We start from the raw sequence: 18091 nt of genomic DNA, 5'->3' as shown, positions 1-18091 counted from the left end.
TTCTAGATTAGCTTTCTCTGTTATTCCATGTCCTGGAGTCAACTGAAATCAGATGATAGAATAGCAAAGTGAATTAAGAAACACATTAAAAGGGTACACAAGTTCTAAATTCTGGCTCTGCCAATAATATGGTTCCGGCAGTGGGACCATCGACAGGCTTTCTTTCTTTTTAAATAAACAGGCTAATTTAAACTCGCTGGATTGCAGTTTCCCTATCTGTAAAATATAAGGGTTAATTTTATTTATATTATCTTCCAGTTTTAAAAAGCTTTACATATAAAAATTAGCTTCTATATTCAACTCTATACCAGTGGAAATAAGGCATATACTTTCTGCACCATCCCATATGTAGGACCCTGAAGTTGAAGGTTAGTGAATCTCTTCAACCCTTGTACCTCTTCTCATTCCCCAATTCATGGGGTCTTCATGGACAGCAAAAATTTCCAAGGAGTTGAAAACACTTTTAGATAAATAACAATTTTGCAAAGAGACTGAATCAGAATTGATCAGAAAAACTTCTTTTCCTTCTAATAAATTGCATGCTGTGGTCATGTGAGATCAAGGTATAACAAACATATTTCCTTTTGTAAGATTTTTTTTTTCCTTTATATAATGCTCATTTCCTAAGCTAAAATCCATTCAATTGTCTCTTTCAGGAACACATATTTTAAAAGAATCACTTTTATATGCTATTAATTTTTGAAAAATAAATGTATGGAGTTATCTATTTAGAAATATCCCCCAATTATTCTTCATGAGATTAACAATGATGTTTTATTAGGGTTTTCTTGAATGTATCTTCCAGGCAAGACTCTGGTATCCAGTATCCACTACACTAGAGTACCACTGACTATTTGCACAATTTGATGGTTTGTTTGGAAGGCAGATTTTCAAGAGTAAGTTGGCCACCATATACACAGTAGTTCAAATACGTCACTAGCTATGGTTGTGGTTTCTGTGGGTTAGAACACAGGGGCTTTACTTACCTACCTCCTAAGAAATGGAAAAACAATCAGTATGTGAAAAGGTGCTTTGAAAACGTTTGAGACTTAAATAAAAGAAGCCGGACAAGAAATACATCACTTGTTGGTATGTTCTCCTGTAGACTAGGTTACAGAAAAACTGAAACTGATGCCATTGATGTGAAAAAGAAAATGTTAAAGAGATTTTTAAGAGGATCAACAGCACCTGAGCTCAATGAGATTCATGACCGGTCTGTTTACCTGCTGCCTCCTCCTGTGGCATTGTGGGAGTTCTTCGGGGCCCCTGTAGCCCACTGTTCTTGTCACTGTTGTTTTCCTCCAGGTTGCCTGCTGGCTCCTGGGTTTTCATCAGCTGACTCAAGAGAACTGCCAACATATTCTGCATGTCAGCTGGTGTGCTCGAAGCTTCAGGGGTTTTCTGTTCTGCTGAAGGCTGGACCACTGAAGCTGGGGGTGCCTCCTTTACAGATTCCTCTGGGGCCATGGGCTCTGAGTCCTGCTGCTGGGAAGTAGCTTCTGTTAGGGCACTGATAGATTGATTCAGGGCCTCCAGCTGCTGCTGTATCTCAGGGTTGGAGTGGATGTTAAGCAGCTGTACCATTTGAGGGATGCTCAGGTCTGTTTGGCTCTGCAGCAGATTCAATAATACTGCCAATTCACTTTGATTCAATTGTTGTGTGATGTCACCGAGACCTGTGAGGAGAGAGTGAAGCCAATATAAGAGGATGAGGCAGGGCAAAGACTTCTGCATTCTTCAGTTGGCAATAGCAACTTATAATATCCAGTGAATGAAATTTCATTTTAAATCTCATTTTTCATGCCTCAAATCGTCATGACACAATTTGTTATTCTTTTTTTTTTTTTTTAATTTACTGATTTTAGAGAGGGAATAGGAGGGAGAGGAGGCGGGGGGAGGGAGGGATGGAAGGGGGGAGAAAGAGAGAGAGACAGACATGGATCTGCTACTCCACCCATCTATGCACTCATTGGTTGCATGTGCCCCATCTAGGAATGAAACCCACAACCTTGGGATGATGATACTCCAATCAACTGAGCTACCCAGCCAGGGCCACAATTAGTTAATTCTTTGTATTACTGCTTAAAAATGCATGGACTAGCCCGGCTGGTGTGGCTCAGTTGGTTGAGCGCCCCATGCACCAAGAGGTCACTAGTTTGATTCCCAGTCAGGGCACATGCCTGGGTTGCAGACTCAATCCCCAGTAGAAGACGTGCAGGAGGCAGCCAATCAATGTTTCTATCTCTCCCTTCCACTCTCTCTAAAATCAATAAAAACATCTTTTTTTTTTAAGTTTTATAAATAAATAAAAATTCATGGACTAACTCAAATATCTCTGTATTGTAAGTAAAAGTTATTTCATTTAACCTTTATTTATCCCTAGAAATCTGGCAATTATTCAGGGGTGTTTGTTTTTAAAGCTTCCTGGATGATTCTAATGTGTAGCCAGCATTTAAAATTACTGTTGTAGGTGGATAGGGAAGGGAAAGTGAGCCAAGGAAAGAATATCTATAGTTCAGAAAAACTGTTGTTCCCACAGAAGAACTACTTTGTTATAATAGTTCATTATTATACAATTTTGTATATATTTAAATCAGATAACAGTCTACAGAACTAAGTACATTTAGCAATTGTGATTTAACATCATTGGCTTCTAAGGTATTATCAAACCTAACATATACAGGGCTTCAAACTATGTTTTAGAGATCCATGGGTGAACTAACCTTAAATTAAATTTGGCTCACCTAATTCAATGATTTATACCACACATCTAATTGAGATATAGTATTCCTTACTTCAGGAATAGAAAATACAACTATTGTAGGCTTTCTAAACCAGAGGTACAAAACTTGGTTTATCTCCTTTTCCCTATAATCAGAACACCAACCTCTTTATTAATGCTTCAGTGGCTAAAAATTAACACACACAAACATCCTTGCACTTAACCTTTAAAATCTGCCCAAATGTGCTTAAGAGAAGCACAAAGTCTCTATCCCAGCACTGACCTATTGCATCCCCAGCCACAGGCTCCACCTTGACAGGAGCAGGCTGTGGGGGTGCTGGGCTGTTGTTCTTCACAGGCTCAGCACTTGTCCCTGAGGTAGTTTCTTTTCGAGAGGCTTTGGATGGAGGTGGCTCTTCTACCACAACACCACTTTGTCGCTGCCGTCGCCGCTTCTTACTCCATAATTCATGACAATCCTGCCAGTGGGGGAGGCTGAAAAAAGACAAAGCAGAGGGGAAATGTGTGTGGGAATGTGGCAGTGAGTAAACAGAAGAAAGAGAGATTAAAATGGGAAGGCAAAGAGCAGTGGGAAACGGAAAGGGTAAGAAAAATATAAAAATAACCAGAGAAGTTAGTAAATAAATAGTAATAGTGTAAAAGGAATCATGGCATATAATAGTCTAAGGAAGTAAAAGTCCAAAAGTCTAAATGACTTCTACAATGAGAAATGAGGATTTTGCTAAATCAGAGACACACCTGCTATAAAAATGCTCATATTCCTGACAAGTAGTTAAATCTTATAGTTCTTGCTTGATATAACAATAATAAAAGAGAACTTTATTGGTCAAGTTTCAGTTGGGAATAAATAGCACAGAGATGACTGGCTTGTTAATAGCTACAAGGAGTCCAGGCAAAGTGGTGATTTAAATTTTGGAATAACATAAGCATATCATGATGAAATCTCCTCTGTGTAATATCAATTTATGTGTTACTTGGTCTGTGAAAATAAAAAAAAACCTGGTTCATTCTTCTTTCTGCCCACTGAATTTTCATTACTGGGTATTTTCATTTGGAGAGTTTATTAAAATATTTTAATATATTTTCAGTCCCAGTAGGTCAAATCTTACTACAATAAGGATTACCATAACCAAAAATCTATTACAAGAGTTCCCAAGTTTCAGTAAAATGCTTTATGTATTTTAATCAATATTTATGTCTCAAAATTCTAATGCAATAAATTTCTTTGGAACAATCAGATTTGTAGTTACTACCTACTCATGTACTAACATCCCATTCATTTCTTTAAGGTAGTCCTTCTGTAAGAAAAAATTTTCCAAAAATGCTGTCAGTGATAAATGTGAAGATAAGAGACTTATTTGTCAGAATGTGAGATGTGACTGTAGAACTCTGAGGATCTTAGAGAATAAGGAAATTCATAAAAGTCTAATGAAAGAGAGACACCTTCAAAGACTGCATTTTCTAAACTCAGGACATATGACCTGACAGTGTGCAAACTACTTAAAATTAGCACTGTCCTTGTAAGTGTGGGATATACATGGTCACCATAGACATAGGGGATTCAAGCAGATGGAATAGTTAATAGCAAAAAATAGAAGAAATACCTTCAAATAGGCTCTATATGAAAATATAGATCCAGGGACACAAGAAGAGAGCTTGAGTCAAATTAGAACAAATATATCTAAATCTATTCCTTGTTTTTTAAAAAATACACAACATAGAGTAATAAAACCTTTTATCAATCATAATACTATTTGAGGATACCTCTCCATTTGGCATATGGCCATTTGCAGTTCCTCTTAAATATCTATTATTTTGAGTTTCTCATCTCCTAGGCTTAGGGAGGAGGTTTAGGGTCACTACATGGCCATCAGCACTTACTCTGGAGGATCCATTTTGCTGGGGTCGACATCTTTGAGGAAGTCACTCTGTAGGGTCTGCTCAGCTGTGCAACGTTTGCTAGGATCTAGTGTCAGCATGTGGTCCAGTAAATCAAGTGCTGCTGAGGGAATGCTGTGGGAAGGAAGAGAGAAAGGACAAGTTCACAATGACCACATAATTCTTAAACCTGTAACCTGGTGTCAAAGGCTCTGAATTTCCAGTTCCACATAAAACTGTGGAAAGGGAGTTGGAAGGTGGCTAAACAAGCAAGCAGATTTTCTTCCACACAGGATTTTTTTTGTTTACACATATTTTTATTGATTTCAGAGAGAGAGAGAGAGGGAGAGAGAGATAGAAACATCAATGATGAGAGAGAATCATTAATCAGCTGCCTTCTGCACACCCTACACTGGCACAACCCAGGCATGTGCCCTTGACCGGAATCAAACCCGGTACCCTTCAGTCCACAGGTTGGCGCTTTATCCACTGAGCCAAACCAGCTAGGGCTCCACACAGGATTTAAGTGCTATAACAGGTAGAAAACATGAAGCCAGCAATTACATTCTCTTTTTGTCTTGGTAAGATCAAAAAGACTGAAAAAAAATATATAATGTTCAAAATAAAATGGTTTTCTATCATCTAAAGCCTTCAAAAGAGAAAATTACCAAAAGGCTGTGACAGAACTTTGTTAAAAATAAAATGCTTTCCTATGTTGTGTTACCATAATAAATTGGGACAACATTAAATCCCTCGGCCAGGAAAAAGCCAAGTCCAAACCAAACACCAATCAAACATAGAAAACAGATGCACATTTTTGCCAAACTCACAAAGAGAATTCTTCTCGTAGACGCCTTCTATATTGTTTCTTCGGTTTCATGGTATTGAAGTAAGGCAGCTTGATAACATCAGGCCACACAGCTGGACAAGGGCTACCACAGAGTCGACTGAAAACAAAGCAGAAAGCAAGAACAAGGAAGTAAGTGCGTCAGCATCATGAATTCTGGAGATTCTAGAAGCAGAAACGATTACCTCCCAAGAGCTTATTAAATTAGAGGGCATGCAGAAAGAAAAACCTGGCCTCACTGCTTTAAGGACAAAAGGAATAGGACAGAAAGAATTGGTTACAAGATAATGAAAATACTGGCACGACTGTCTAAAATAATCCACAACATATTTGGTTTCGTAAATATGTTTTTAATCCTCCACAGAGGTTTTCATTACCAATTTTGTTCAGTTCAGTTAGTGTTAATTACAAGGGGCTGAGCTGGTCCTAAAATGTCCCTATAAGAAAAACTGGCAGAAAAGACCCTAAGACTGAAAATTTTGATGGAAAATTGAGTTTACTTCATAACAAATAATAAGTTATATAACACCTTTTTAAAAAGTTTTCATTAGCCTGCTATATTCTTTCCTTTAATTTTATTTAATAAAACAATCCAAATTCTATCCCAATCCCAGGTCTTCTTGAAACCCTCTATTACAGGTTGTATTTCATAATTATCTGTTTACATGTTTTTATCACTTATTAAACTCTGAGCTTTCTGAAGGCAGGGACCTATCTTATTTATCTCTGAATCCTAAAGTTCAACAGAGAAAGAAAATTATTACAAAACAGGTTCAATAAAATGTGTGCTGAATAAATTTGATCTTAATCTAACCTAAGAATGGAATAACTATCCTGAAAATGGCATGCTTTTACATGAAAGAATAAAAAACATGCAAAGTAAGACCTAAAGAGTAGGTGGAATACAACTTCTTTACATATATAGCACATGACAAAATATACGGTAAACCTGATTGAGTGAAGAGAAACTTACTGGGACATAAGGAGCATAAAATCATTTAGTAGAATAACTGAAAAGTGTTAGAAATTAGAGGATGTGATCACCTATCACACCTGGGCACTCAGAGCACATGCACAGCTGTACCTGATCAGTTCTAGCTGAGCCAGCTCCAGATTGGCTTGAAAAATAGGCTTCTTTGTGAACAGTTCCCCAAGGATGCATCTAGAAAGAGCAAAATTGAGAGGTCAGAAGAGAAATCCCTGGAAGCTATTTAAAGTGTGTCTCAATAAACTTTTATGGTATATATACCAAGTTGTAAATTAGCCCTAAACTGCAGTGTCTGAGTTGTATAAAAGAAAGTATTTCTTGCACTAAAACTAGACAGTATAAAGGATTTAAATTTATCAGCAGGTAAAAAAAACCCTTGCCACCTATAAAGGACAGCCTATATATAAGCAGAGAAAGGGAGTCAAGAGTCCTTTTCTTAAAAAAAAAAAATAAAATAAAAAAAGAGTCCCTTTCTAACACTTCCATTGTAAATTAAGAAAATAAGTAAAGACTGAAAACCCCACACTTCAATTTTACAAGGATGCTCAGCAGTTCCTATAAAGAGAATACGTATTAGTTGTTCATTCATCTGTTCTATGGAATGTGCCCTATACCAGCGGTCGCCAACCGGTGGTCCACGGACCGCTGGTGGTCTGTAAGGTCCGAAAGGTTGGCAATTGCTGCCCTATACTATAGTCCTCTTAGCACTATTTGTTTAAAAAAAAAAAAAAAAAAGGTTATTGTCATAAGCCAAGATCAGTTTCAATAAGACTCTTAGATACAACATGCTTAAATACCTTTATCATTTTGAAAAAGTGTTTCAAAACTATATTGACATATTTAGTCTCCAAATATCTCTCCACAAATTATTTATTAATTACAACAGGAAAACTAGTAACTATTTAGTGGCGTGGGGCAAACAACACCTTAACCAAATGACCAAAATTAACATCTATAATAATAATAATCTATAATAATAAAAGTGTAATATGCAAATCGACCAAACAGCTGAACAGAACGACAGTCCAGAAGACCTTCCAGACAAAGCCTGGGTTGCGAAGGCCTACTCTTGCACGAATTTCGTGCATCGGGCCTCTAGTCACTAATAAGAAGCAAATAAATGTGATACTTGAAAAGAACACTTATGGAGTATTCCAGCCAAAAATTCATAACCAGAACCTAGAGTAACTAGTCTGTATTCTTAAAAAATGTAAATGTCATGAAAGACAAAGAAATATTAAAGAACTGTTCCAGATTAAACAATGGCAACTAAATGTAATTCATGATACTGGATTGGATCCTCTTATCAGGTAAGATATTGTTTCCAGGTCACTGTTGACAAAATGATATGAAATATAAGCTAAAGTACTCTTATTAAATATAGTGTATCTAACAATGTTAAATTCCCCAAATTTGATAATTGTACTGTGATTAAGAGAATATCTTATTTCTTAGGAAATGTACATTAAATATTAAGAGGGAAAGGAGCACGATATATACAACTATTTTCAAGTAGTTCTGGAAAAAAATATACAGTATATTTATAAATACATTTTATTCTATGTATATATTATATACTAGAGGCCTGGTGCACAAAATTCATGCACTGGGGGCCAGGGTCCCTCAGCCCAGCCTGCACCCTCTTGCAGTCCAGGAGCCCTCAGGGGATATCCGACTAATGGCTTAGCAGGCCTAAGCTGGCAGTCGGATATCCTTAGTGCTGCTGTGGAGGCGGAAGAGGCTCCTGCCACTGCCTGCACTCACCAATCTTGAGCCTGGCTCAGGGCTTCTGGCTGAGTAGTGCGCCCCCCTGTGGAAGCACACTGACCACCAGAGGGCAGCTCCTGCTTTGAGCGTCTGCCCCTTGGTAGTCAGTGCGCATCATAGCGACCAGTTGTTCTGCTATTCAGTCGATTTGCATATTAGCCTTTTATTGTATAGGATACTCCCAAAACCAATGTTTATATAGTTTCACTTTGAAATTATCTGGCTTGATTAAATTTGAAAAAGCAAAACAAACTTAGCTCTTAAAGTTTTAGTACCTTTCTATTCGTATTTGTTAACCTCAAATGAACCTTATCAAAAGATAAAAAAGTAAAATAAAATTTGTTTCTAATATTAATTGCCAAATCAAATTCCAAATACAGTGCTGTCACAACTGATAAAATAAAAGGCTAAAAGAAAAAACAAACTCAGATATGTTTTCAGACTCTAGGAATTATTTGTTGTACTTGTCTTTCTAGTTTCTCCCCAGAATTTCAAATTGAACTGCTCTAGCAAGACTCTGAAAAGAACATTCTACAAAAGTATCTTCAGAGAAGACTACCATGGATCACCAAAGTAGTAAGCTCACATCAAAACTCAAATGAAATCTCAATTCAAGCCAAAACCGGTTTGGCTCAGTGGATAGAGCGTCGGCCTGTGGACTGAGGGGTCCCGGGTTCAATTCCGGTCAAGGGCATGTACATTGGTTGCAGGCACATCCCCGGTAGGGGGTGTGCAGAAGGCAGCTGGTCAATGTTTCTCTCTCATCGATGTTTCTAGCTCTCTATCCCTCTCCCTTCCTCTCTGTAAAAAATCAATAAAAATATATTTTAAAAAAAATCTCAATTCACTGGGCTTTAAAGAAAGTCTAATTTTCTATAATTTTAATTTCAAATTTTGTTTTTGTGGCTTTTTAAATTTCAGTTTCCAGTCCTTTGATGGGGAAAACATCACTATGTATTCAACATTTTGCTACTACACTAAGGTGGCAGGTTGCAGAGACTGAAATAATAGTACCAAAAGAGCTATGAACTCCCCTCCCATCCTGCACCTTAATGGGGCATTACCTTTAGAGTCTAGTTGTGACAATTTAAATGCTACTATTGTTAAAGCAAATAGTCCAGAACACAGACACACCCGGCTTGAATCAGTAATATTTAACTAAAGCTTCATTTGACCTGGGTAAGCTACCACAGAAATTATATACTCTTTCTCCCTCACCTTTTTGAATTTTGAAATAAAACCCTTGCAATGCTCCTTTTAAATAATGAAATAGAAGGAAAAAATGGGGAAAAGTGTTATGGTTCACTGTAAGTATGTATGTCAGAAGCCTAAAGCATTCAGGTCAAGGACAGTGGTATGTATGCATAAGTCATATAGCATAAGAAATAATTAATGAACATGGGCCATGTAAAATGTTTATTCTTCTCACAAGCAAATTGTAAATATTATTTTCAATGAAAAGGAACTAAGACTACTTAGAGAAATGGATGATACAAGGTATGGGGCAGGAAATAAATAGGATGAGCCTAGGACCAGAAAACAAGGAAGGCTATCAAAGACTACTATGAATGTATCAAAAAGACTCAAGTATTAACCTGAATAAACTCCCTAAAGACTGGACAGTTTGAACAGGAATAAGGATGATAACTATAATGGATTAACATATATCAAATATGTTTCATTCCGTAAGTTCGTAATGAAACTAGAAAACAAGCCTCGGTTATCTTTACAGAATGCTAGAAAACCACCTCTTTTTCTTGAAAATAGTTAATAAAAGAATTAAACCTTTATCCCTACCTTTTCCCTATCATTTGTACCTAAGGTTAGCCAAATAGATATGTTATCTTTATTCCAGAAAGGAATGATATAATTAGAATATCACCATCACAAAACAATCACAATTAATGGATGTGGATCATTAACAGCTAACATTTCAAAAAGAGACAATTATATGTTATGTAAAGTGGTGTATATATATGTGTAAATCTGCCCTAGTAGGAATAAATATTTTACCAGAATTGCCTATATAAGGTGACAATAAAAAGCAGACCAACCTTAGCTGGTTTGGCTAAGTGCATAGAGCATAGTCCTACAGACTGAAGGGTCCCAGGTTCAATTCCAGCCAAGGGCATATGCCCAGGTTGCGGGTTCGATCCTCAGTAGGGGGCGTGCAGGAAGCAGCCAATCAATGATTCTCATCATTGACGTTTCTATCTCCCTCTCCTTTCCTTTCTGAAATCAATATTTATTTTTTTTAAAAGTGCAGACTAATCTGTAGTGGATTATTTTGTTGTTTTCAAATTTTTACAGATAATGTACCTAGTTACTGCCTGTCCTCTGGGCAGAGGCTCTCACTGTCCCTCCTCCCCCCGCAACTCTGATGTACCATTTTGATAGTCTGTCAGAAGTACTCAAAACCACCTGTAAAATAGTTTCAAGGTCAGTGGGTGATTGGGAATCAAACCTAAATTCACCTACAAGAGAACCATGTCAAAAACAACACAAGAATGCAATCAGCCCTAACCAGTTTGGCTCAGTGGATATAGAGCGTCAGCCTGCGGACTGAAAGGTCCCAGGTTCAATTCTGGTCAAGGGCATGTACTTTGGTTTCGGGTACATCCCCAGTAGGGGGTGTGCAGTAGGCAGCTGATGGATGTTTCTCTCTCATCTATGTTTCTAACTATCCCTCTCCCTTCCTCTCTGTAAAAAAATCAATAAAATATATTTTTAAAAAAAAGAAAAAAAAATGCAATCAGTAAAATCCAGACTGTGGGAAACTGTATAGAATAAATGACCCAGTTTCTTCTAAGGAAATTGTAAAGGAGATAAGGGGACTCAAGATAGATAGAGGGAGAATCTATAATTAAAAGATTTGAGATAATCAATTGCAATCTATGAATCTGATTTGATTGTATATGTATCCCAATTCAAACTAAGTTAAAAGAAATAAAAAGACAATTGGTGAAATGTTTAAAAAGTATCTCTGAGCCAACCATCTTTTCTTGGGGTTGCGCTACTGTCCAATGAACATCTAGTGAGGGCAGTACAAAAAAATTAAATAAAAAAAAATAAAAAAAAGTATCTCTGATATTAAGAAATATTCAACAACAGATTTCTCTGAAATTTGGCTAAAAGTTTATCCCCATCCTTTTAAACTTAAAAAAAAAAAAAAAGCTACAAAAATCAATGTAGAGAGAGAACAAGATACAAGTTCAACAATGCGTGAGATACAAAGAAAAGAAAAAGTAAAGGGAGCCTTACCCACAGCTCCAAACATCTATGGCTGGTGTATAACGCTCCTCTCCCAGCAGAAGTTCTGGAGGTCGGTACCACAGAGTAATGACTTTGTTTGTATAAGGGCGACTGAAATATAAAAAACAATCATGATATAAATTTACAATAGCTTCTGATATAAAATATTTGTACAATTAAATGCAAATAGAAATAGCTGCCAACTAAAGTTGGGACTATCAAAACAGCTCCACAGCAACTTAATAGTTCAAAAGTAGAAGTTTGGGTTGATTTATTTTAGTTTAAGGCTGATCCAAGAACTTAAGACAGAATTTACTTTCTATAACCTAGGTAGTAATACATTTAGAAAATTAGGGAACTCTGACAGTTATTGCAACTTGCAGGATACTAGAATATCCAAGAATAAAAAGCATTATTTCCCACATGTAATTTTGATAAATGTCTCACCTCTCTTCAGAGTTATAGAGCCGAGCAAGTCCAAAATCTGCTAGCTTGATTTGCCCACTGTAAAACAAAATAAATTATTTTCATAACTAACAGCAGCAATCTCCAAATTATACCTAAAAAGTCAAATGTTAACTTAGGAGTTAGAGGATTTACAAAAATTGATTTTAACCTGTGCTCTTAGTTCTGCTATTAATGGTCACTTTTCCCAGGTTAAGTCTCTTTTGATTACTCCAGTTTACGAAGCCTTAGGGTTACTAAACCTTGGGGCTTTTTTGGGGGGGAAACTACTAATTTTTGGATTTGACTCAACTAAATATTTCCTTCATGTCTTGGCAAACAGTGGCTAGACCCTGCATGATTAAATACTTATTACTGGGGGGAGAAATGGCTATTCTAGATTAAGAGAGATTTAAGAGGCCTAACAATTAAAGCCAACTCATAATCCAAATTAAGTATACAAAAGATATTTTTGACATAACTGAAAAAAATATATGGATTGAGTGTTAGAAGATAATAGGTAATAATTAATTTTGTATTTAGGGCCAAATGTAATGATGTCTATAATTTGCTTTAAAATAACTCAAGCAGAGCCCAGCTTGTGTGGCTCAGTGGTTGAGCATTGACCTATGAACCAGGAGGTCAGGGTTCAATTCCCAGTCAGGGCGCATGCCTGGGTTGTGTGGGCTCAACCCCCAGTGTGGGACATATGCAGGAGGCAACCGACCAATGATTCTCTCTCATCATTGATGTTTCTCTCTCTCTTTCCCTCTCCCTTTGTCTCTGAAATCAATAATATATTTTAAAATAAAGTAACTCAAACAGAAAAATAAGAACGATAATAAAATATTAATTGTATATGTAATTAATTATATTAGTCTCAACTTTTTCTTGTAATTTGATGTTTTCATAATAAAAAGTAAATAACACTGTGGCTATCACAGATTTTTTTCAAACAGGGATGATAGCTTTGATCTGAGCAAACAATTTTTATGATGAATGAGGCCTTCTACCAACATATTACCATCACTTCCTATACCACCTATATACAGATAAGGCTAATAATATGCAAAGTGTCCCCTCAGGAGTTTGAGACTGAGAGTTCAATTGCTCGCTATGACGTGCACTGACCACCAGGGGGCGGCAGGGAATGAAGGAAAACCCGGTCAGCAGCCGGCAGCGGGGGAAGAAAGGCCCCCGCCGGCAGCCAGAAGGCCCCAATCAGCCCTGATCACTGGCCAGGCCTAGGGACCCTATTTGCGCACGAATTTTGTACACCGGGCCTCTAGTAATGATATACAACTATGATCTTAGAGGGGTTTTCAAACTTTAATATGAAATAAAAATCACTTGGAAAGCTTATTAAAAGTATCCTGGGCCCTACTGCCAGAGACGCTGATTTAGTAGAGGTCATAGGCCTAAAATTTTAATTTCTAACAAGCCCACAGTTAGATGCAAGTACTGCCATTCTGAGAACCACACTTTGAGAACCATTCCCTTAAAAGGACCACACCCACACTTCACTCTGCTAAGTCTTGGACAGTGATGGCAAGTAATATTTTAATAAACATCAACACAAAATGTTGGGAAACTATTCAAAAACCACTTATTATTTTTTTCAGATTAAGCGTATTTAAACTCTTATGTAGCCTATTTATTTACATATACAGCTTGTGTTACCTCTTGGGGAATGAAAAGCCAGCTCACTCTTTTTTTAGGGACTGGGGTTATCTCAGATGCATAATAGCTCAGATCAGGCAGAAAGATGAGATAGAAAGAAAAAAAAAAAAAAAGAGGAGGCTATGATCTGAGATGCTCCTCAAGGGGAAAAAAGGCTACGCTATGAGGTGCTCCTCAAAGTATCAGCAATGGGACAGAATAGTAAGACAAAGTAACTACTACATGCATATCATATTTTACTGCTCTTTGCTTTATTGTGCTTTCATCAACAGAGAGGCAGACTTTCCATCAGCAAAAAAATTAGGACTCACTAAAGACTCAGATGATGGTTAGCATTTTTTTAGCAACAAAGTATTTTTAAAATTCAGTTATGTACTTTTTTTTGACATAATGCTATTGCACTCTCAACAGACTACAGTGTAAACATAACTTTTATATGCACTGGGAAACCAAAAAATTTGTATGATTCACTTTACTGTGGTATTTGCTTTATTGTGTTGGTCTGGTACCAAACTAGCAATATCTCCAAAGTATGCCTGTAACAACAAAATTTTACATTAAATCAACTCTAATCATTCCTAGCAAAGATTATGGGCATCTTACCTATTTGCTCCAAACATCATTACATTTTAAAGTTCAATTTATAAGCAAATTCTGAGAAAAACAAAATGGAAAGGAATAGCTGACTTGAGTTTTATATTGAGACAAAAAGGGTTCCTCAAATTTCTTGTCATCTTACTCTGAGAGCCTGAGATGGTCCACGACTCAAGGCATATAGTAGACTAAAAGTTAAAATGGCAATAGACATAGTTATGGAAAAATAGGCCAGACCTAAATATCACCAGCACCTAATCCACCCTTCCCACTCACTCTCAGTAAATGACCTTCATTGAAAATAGAAGCCATCACGTTAACTATAAACTTTTTGCACCTATAACCTTCCTTCCCTTCCTTCAACTACAGAGCAAGTTTGTTAATCTCTTCTCTTGTTCAAGGCTAATCAACACCTACATTTGTGGCTACTACCACCTGTAGCTTTGATTCCAACTCCTCTAGACCCTCCCAACTTTAAATTGTTTTGGATCTTTCCTGAATCTTCAACTTTTATTGATTTTCTATTCCATTAGCATTTAAATATACTCAAACCTCTGCATCCTTAAATAAAAAATTAAAGACACATCTACCATCACCTTCCTATTGTCTTACCCACCCACTTACCCCAGTTTCCACAGACCTTTTAATTTGCATATTCTTATAAGTCTTATAATCTGTCTATATCATCGGACATCTATGGCCACTCACTTCTTAAATTTGCCTATTTTGCATTCGTGATATACTTAATTTTCTTCCTCTCTCTCTGATCATTCCCTTGGGTTCTATGCTTGGTAACTCCTGAACCTATGTATACTGCTAGTTTGGAACTCCCACATGGTTTACTAGCCCTGCTCCCCTCCCGCTCTTATCAACTTCTCTTTCTTGTCCAGCTGAGGACTCCTTAACATTCTCTCCAGGTAATATCACCCAGAAGTCTCTGAGTAGACAGAATTAAATGGGAAGAGCAAAAGCTACATATAGTTAGACTATGAGACTCCTACGTCCCGCTTAGCTTCCTGAATTTCCTGATTGTGGGAAATCGGGAACAGGGAGGGGCCTGACCCACCAACCAGAAAAAACACAGAGCAGGATTGCAGTTATTCCGTGGCCAGAAATATCCCTCATGGAGGAGTAAAAGGAATAGAAGAAAGTATGATAATACTATAGTCCAGAAAGCTGCAAGCTGATAACCAAGTTCTTGAAGCATTACGACTATAGATTAGTAAATTAACTACGCCCAGGTTTAATGAGAATTGTGGGTCATAGAGATAGCAACAGAAAGAAATAATCTCTTAACACGATGTTTTGTCTGAAAAAGATATTTAAGTACAAATATATGCAGTTTATATATTTTTTAGTTTAAAATAATGCATTAATTTTATAATTTAAAAACCAAGAATTAACTGAACCAACATCCTTCAGTGGTTGTCACCTATGAAATTTAACCTCCTTAGCGACTTTATACTAGGATCCTTAAATTGGTTCTTGCAACTGTCCAGCTTCACCCTAGCAATACTGATTTTTTTCATTTTCCAGACATGCTATGTTATTTTCATATTTATGTGCTTTTGTCAATGCAATTTATTTTGCCTAGAAACTCGGCCCTCTGTTGCCAGTCTTCCTGATAAATACCTATTCATTCCTCTAGATTGCATCTCCCCAGGCGCTCCCAAATTCAAGGAAAAAAATGGGCTTAATAAAATGCTTATTGAATTGAGCAATTTATTTGTTTAGCTTCCCTACTAAACTCAGAGCTCTCCAGTGACCAACCAACCACCCCATGTAGGACTTTCAGTACTGAAACCAGGACAGTCCTGGGTAACACTGAATGGTTGGTCACTCCACTCCACAAAGACCAAAAAATATGTCATAATCATTTCATATTGCTATCTATGTTTGTCAAATATTTTAAACAGAAATGTTGAAAACAATGAGTGAAATCTGCCTGACCAGTGTGGCTCAGGGGTTGAGTATAGACCTATGAACCTGAAGGTCACGGGTTCAATTCCCAGTCAGGGCACATGCCCAGGCTGTGGGCTTGAACCCCAGTGTGGGGTGTGCAAGAGGCAGCCGATCAATGATTCTCTCTCATCATTGATGTTTCTATCTTTCTCTCCCTCTCCATTCCTCTCTAAAATCAATAAAAATATTAAAAAACAAAAAAAAACAATGAGTGAATCAGACAAAGGTGGCTGTAAACAGCCCAATTTCCTAAAGAAACAAATACTGGCCTGATTTTAATAGTGCCAAACTTGCTTTTTATTCCTTGATAGGGCTATCACCAAAGACAACTGTGCATAATACATCTGATATTACCAATGGAGTTTAGGCAAAGAGCCAGAGAGGAAGAAAGCAAATGATAAAAACTTCTGAAGAGCCCGGAGCCCGGTCAGAGTGGCTCAGTGGTTGAGCATCAACCTATGAACCAGGAGGTAACGGTTAGATTCCCAGTCAGGGCACATGCCAGGGTTGCTGACTTGATCTCCAGTAGGGGGCATGCAGGAGGCAGTCGATCAATGATTCTCATAATTGATTTGTATCTCCCCTTCCCTTCCCTTCCTCTCTAAAAGCCCTAACTGGTTTGGCTCAGTGGATGGAGCGTTGGCCTGTGGACTCAAGGGTCCCAGGTTCGATTCTGGTCAAGAGCATGTACCTTGGTTGCGGGCACATCCCCAGTAGGGGGTGCGCAGGAGGCAGCTGATTGATATTTCTCTCTCATCGATGTTTCTCTCCCTCTCCCTTCCACTCTGTAAAAAAATCAATAAAATATATAAAAATAAAAATAAAATCAATAAAAAATATTTTTTAAATTTAAAAAAAAGGAACTCAATGTATGTTTGAATATTATTTACTAACTATGGCAAAAACTCTCTGAATATTCTCGTAGGATACGAGTTGATTCCCTTAAATGTTTGCAATTTACAATCCTACCTCTGTTAATTTCTTATCAACACTGAGTCTGGAGACTGCTGATCAGGATACCCCTATTATAAGTTGTTCCTCAGGTACAAACACCAGATGTGTATATAAATGCAAAAACTGTATTATTGGTTCTAACTATAACCCCAACTAACTAATTGAAACTAAGGGGCTCAGAGGGAGAAAATGCTTAACCTCATTTAGTTTTACTATATTACCTGTTGTTCAGCAAAATGTTAGAACATTTAATATCCCGATGCAGGAAATTCTTTTTGTGACAGTAATCCAATCCTTCCATTAGTTGTTTCATGAATGACTTGATATGATCCTCAGAAAAGTGCACCAAACCAGATTCTAGCAGTCCCATTAAGTCATGGTCCATATACTCAAATACAAGGTAAAAGGCACCTACATAGGATAAAAGAAAAAATTAAAAACAATAGAAAAAGGATTATTAAATTACAATGCTTCAAATTTTTACATAATTTTGGAGTTGACCATAAGGCCCTCTGGAACAACTGCTTAATTTTATAGATGAAGAAACTGAAATTCAGAGTAGTTGAATAACTTGCCCTTTCTAATAACAAGTAACAGAACTATTTGAATTAATCATCTGACTCCTAGTCCAGAATTTTTTATACTACGTCTTAAGGAGGACAACTGCCCCAATCATGTTGTATTATTACTAGTCTTGTATCATCTAAGTCAGTGGTCGGCAAACCGCGGCTCGCGAGCCACATGCGGCTCTTTGGCCCCTTGAGTTTTTAGCAAAGGCCAGCTTAGGAGTACCCTAATTAAGTTAATAACAATGTACCTATCTATATAGTTTAAGTTTAAAAAATTTGGCTCTCAAAAGAAATTTCAATCGTTGTACTGTTGATATTTGGCTCTGTTGACTAATGAGTTTGCCAACCACTGATCTAAGTCAATTGGCTAATGATAGACGTTGGGCCAAATCTGTTGTAAATACAGTTTTATT

At 37.1% G+C, this 18091-nt stretch overlaps 1 protein-coding gene across 2 annotated transcripts in view; it reads right to left on the bottom strand.

The window, feature by feature from the left end:
- The window catches only part of CDK12 (cyclin dependent kinase 12), a 75873-nt gene that overhangs the window by 36144 nt on the left and 21638 nt on the right, over positions 1-18091 (bottom strand). For both annotated transcript variants that reach the window (XM_054709849.1, XM_008153805.3), the window contains exons 6-13: positions 17331-17520; positions 11923-11979; positions 11485-11586; positions 6553-6630; positions 5452-5568; positions 4625-4756; positions 3006-3217; positions 1224-1676 (exon numbers count right to left, since the gene is read on the bottom strand). In XM_054709849.1, the coding sequence (XP_054565824.1) occupies positions 1224-1676; positions 3006-3217; positions 4625-4756; positions 5452-5568; positions 6553-6630; positions 11485-11586; positions 11923-11979; positions 17331-17520 (1341 nt within the window). The remainder of the gene's footprint in view (positions 1-1223; positions 1677-3005; positions 3218-4624; positions 4757-5451; positions 5569-6552; positions 6631-11484; positions 11587-11922; positions 11980-17330; positions 17521-18091) is intronic.

Source organism: Eptesicus fuscus, chromosome 20 (genome assembly GCF_027574615.1).
Source record: "Eptesicus fuscus isolate TK198812 chromosome 20, DD_ASM_mEF_20220401, whole genome shotgun sequence".
Lineage (NCBI taxonomy): Eukaryota > Metazoa > Chordata > Mammalia > Chiroptera > Vespertilionidae > Eptesicus > Eptesicus fuscus.
The sequence above is the reverse complement of the archived record's forward strand: the minus strand, read 5'-3'. Positions and strand labels throughout refer to the sequence as shown.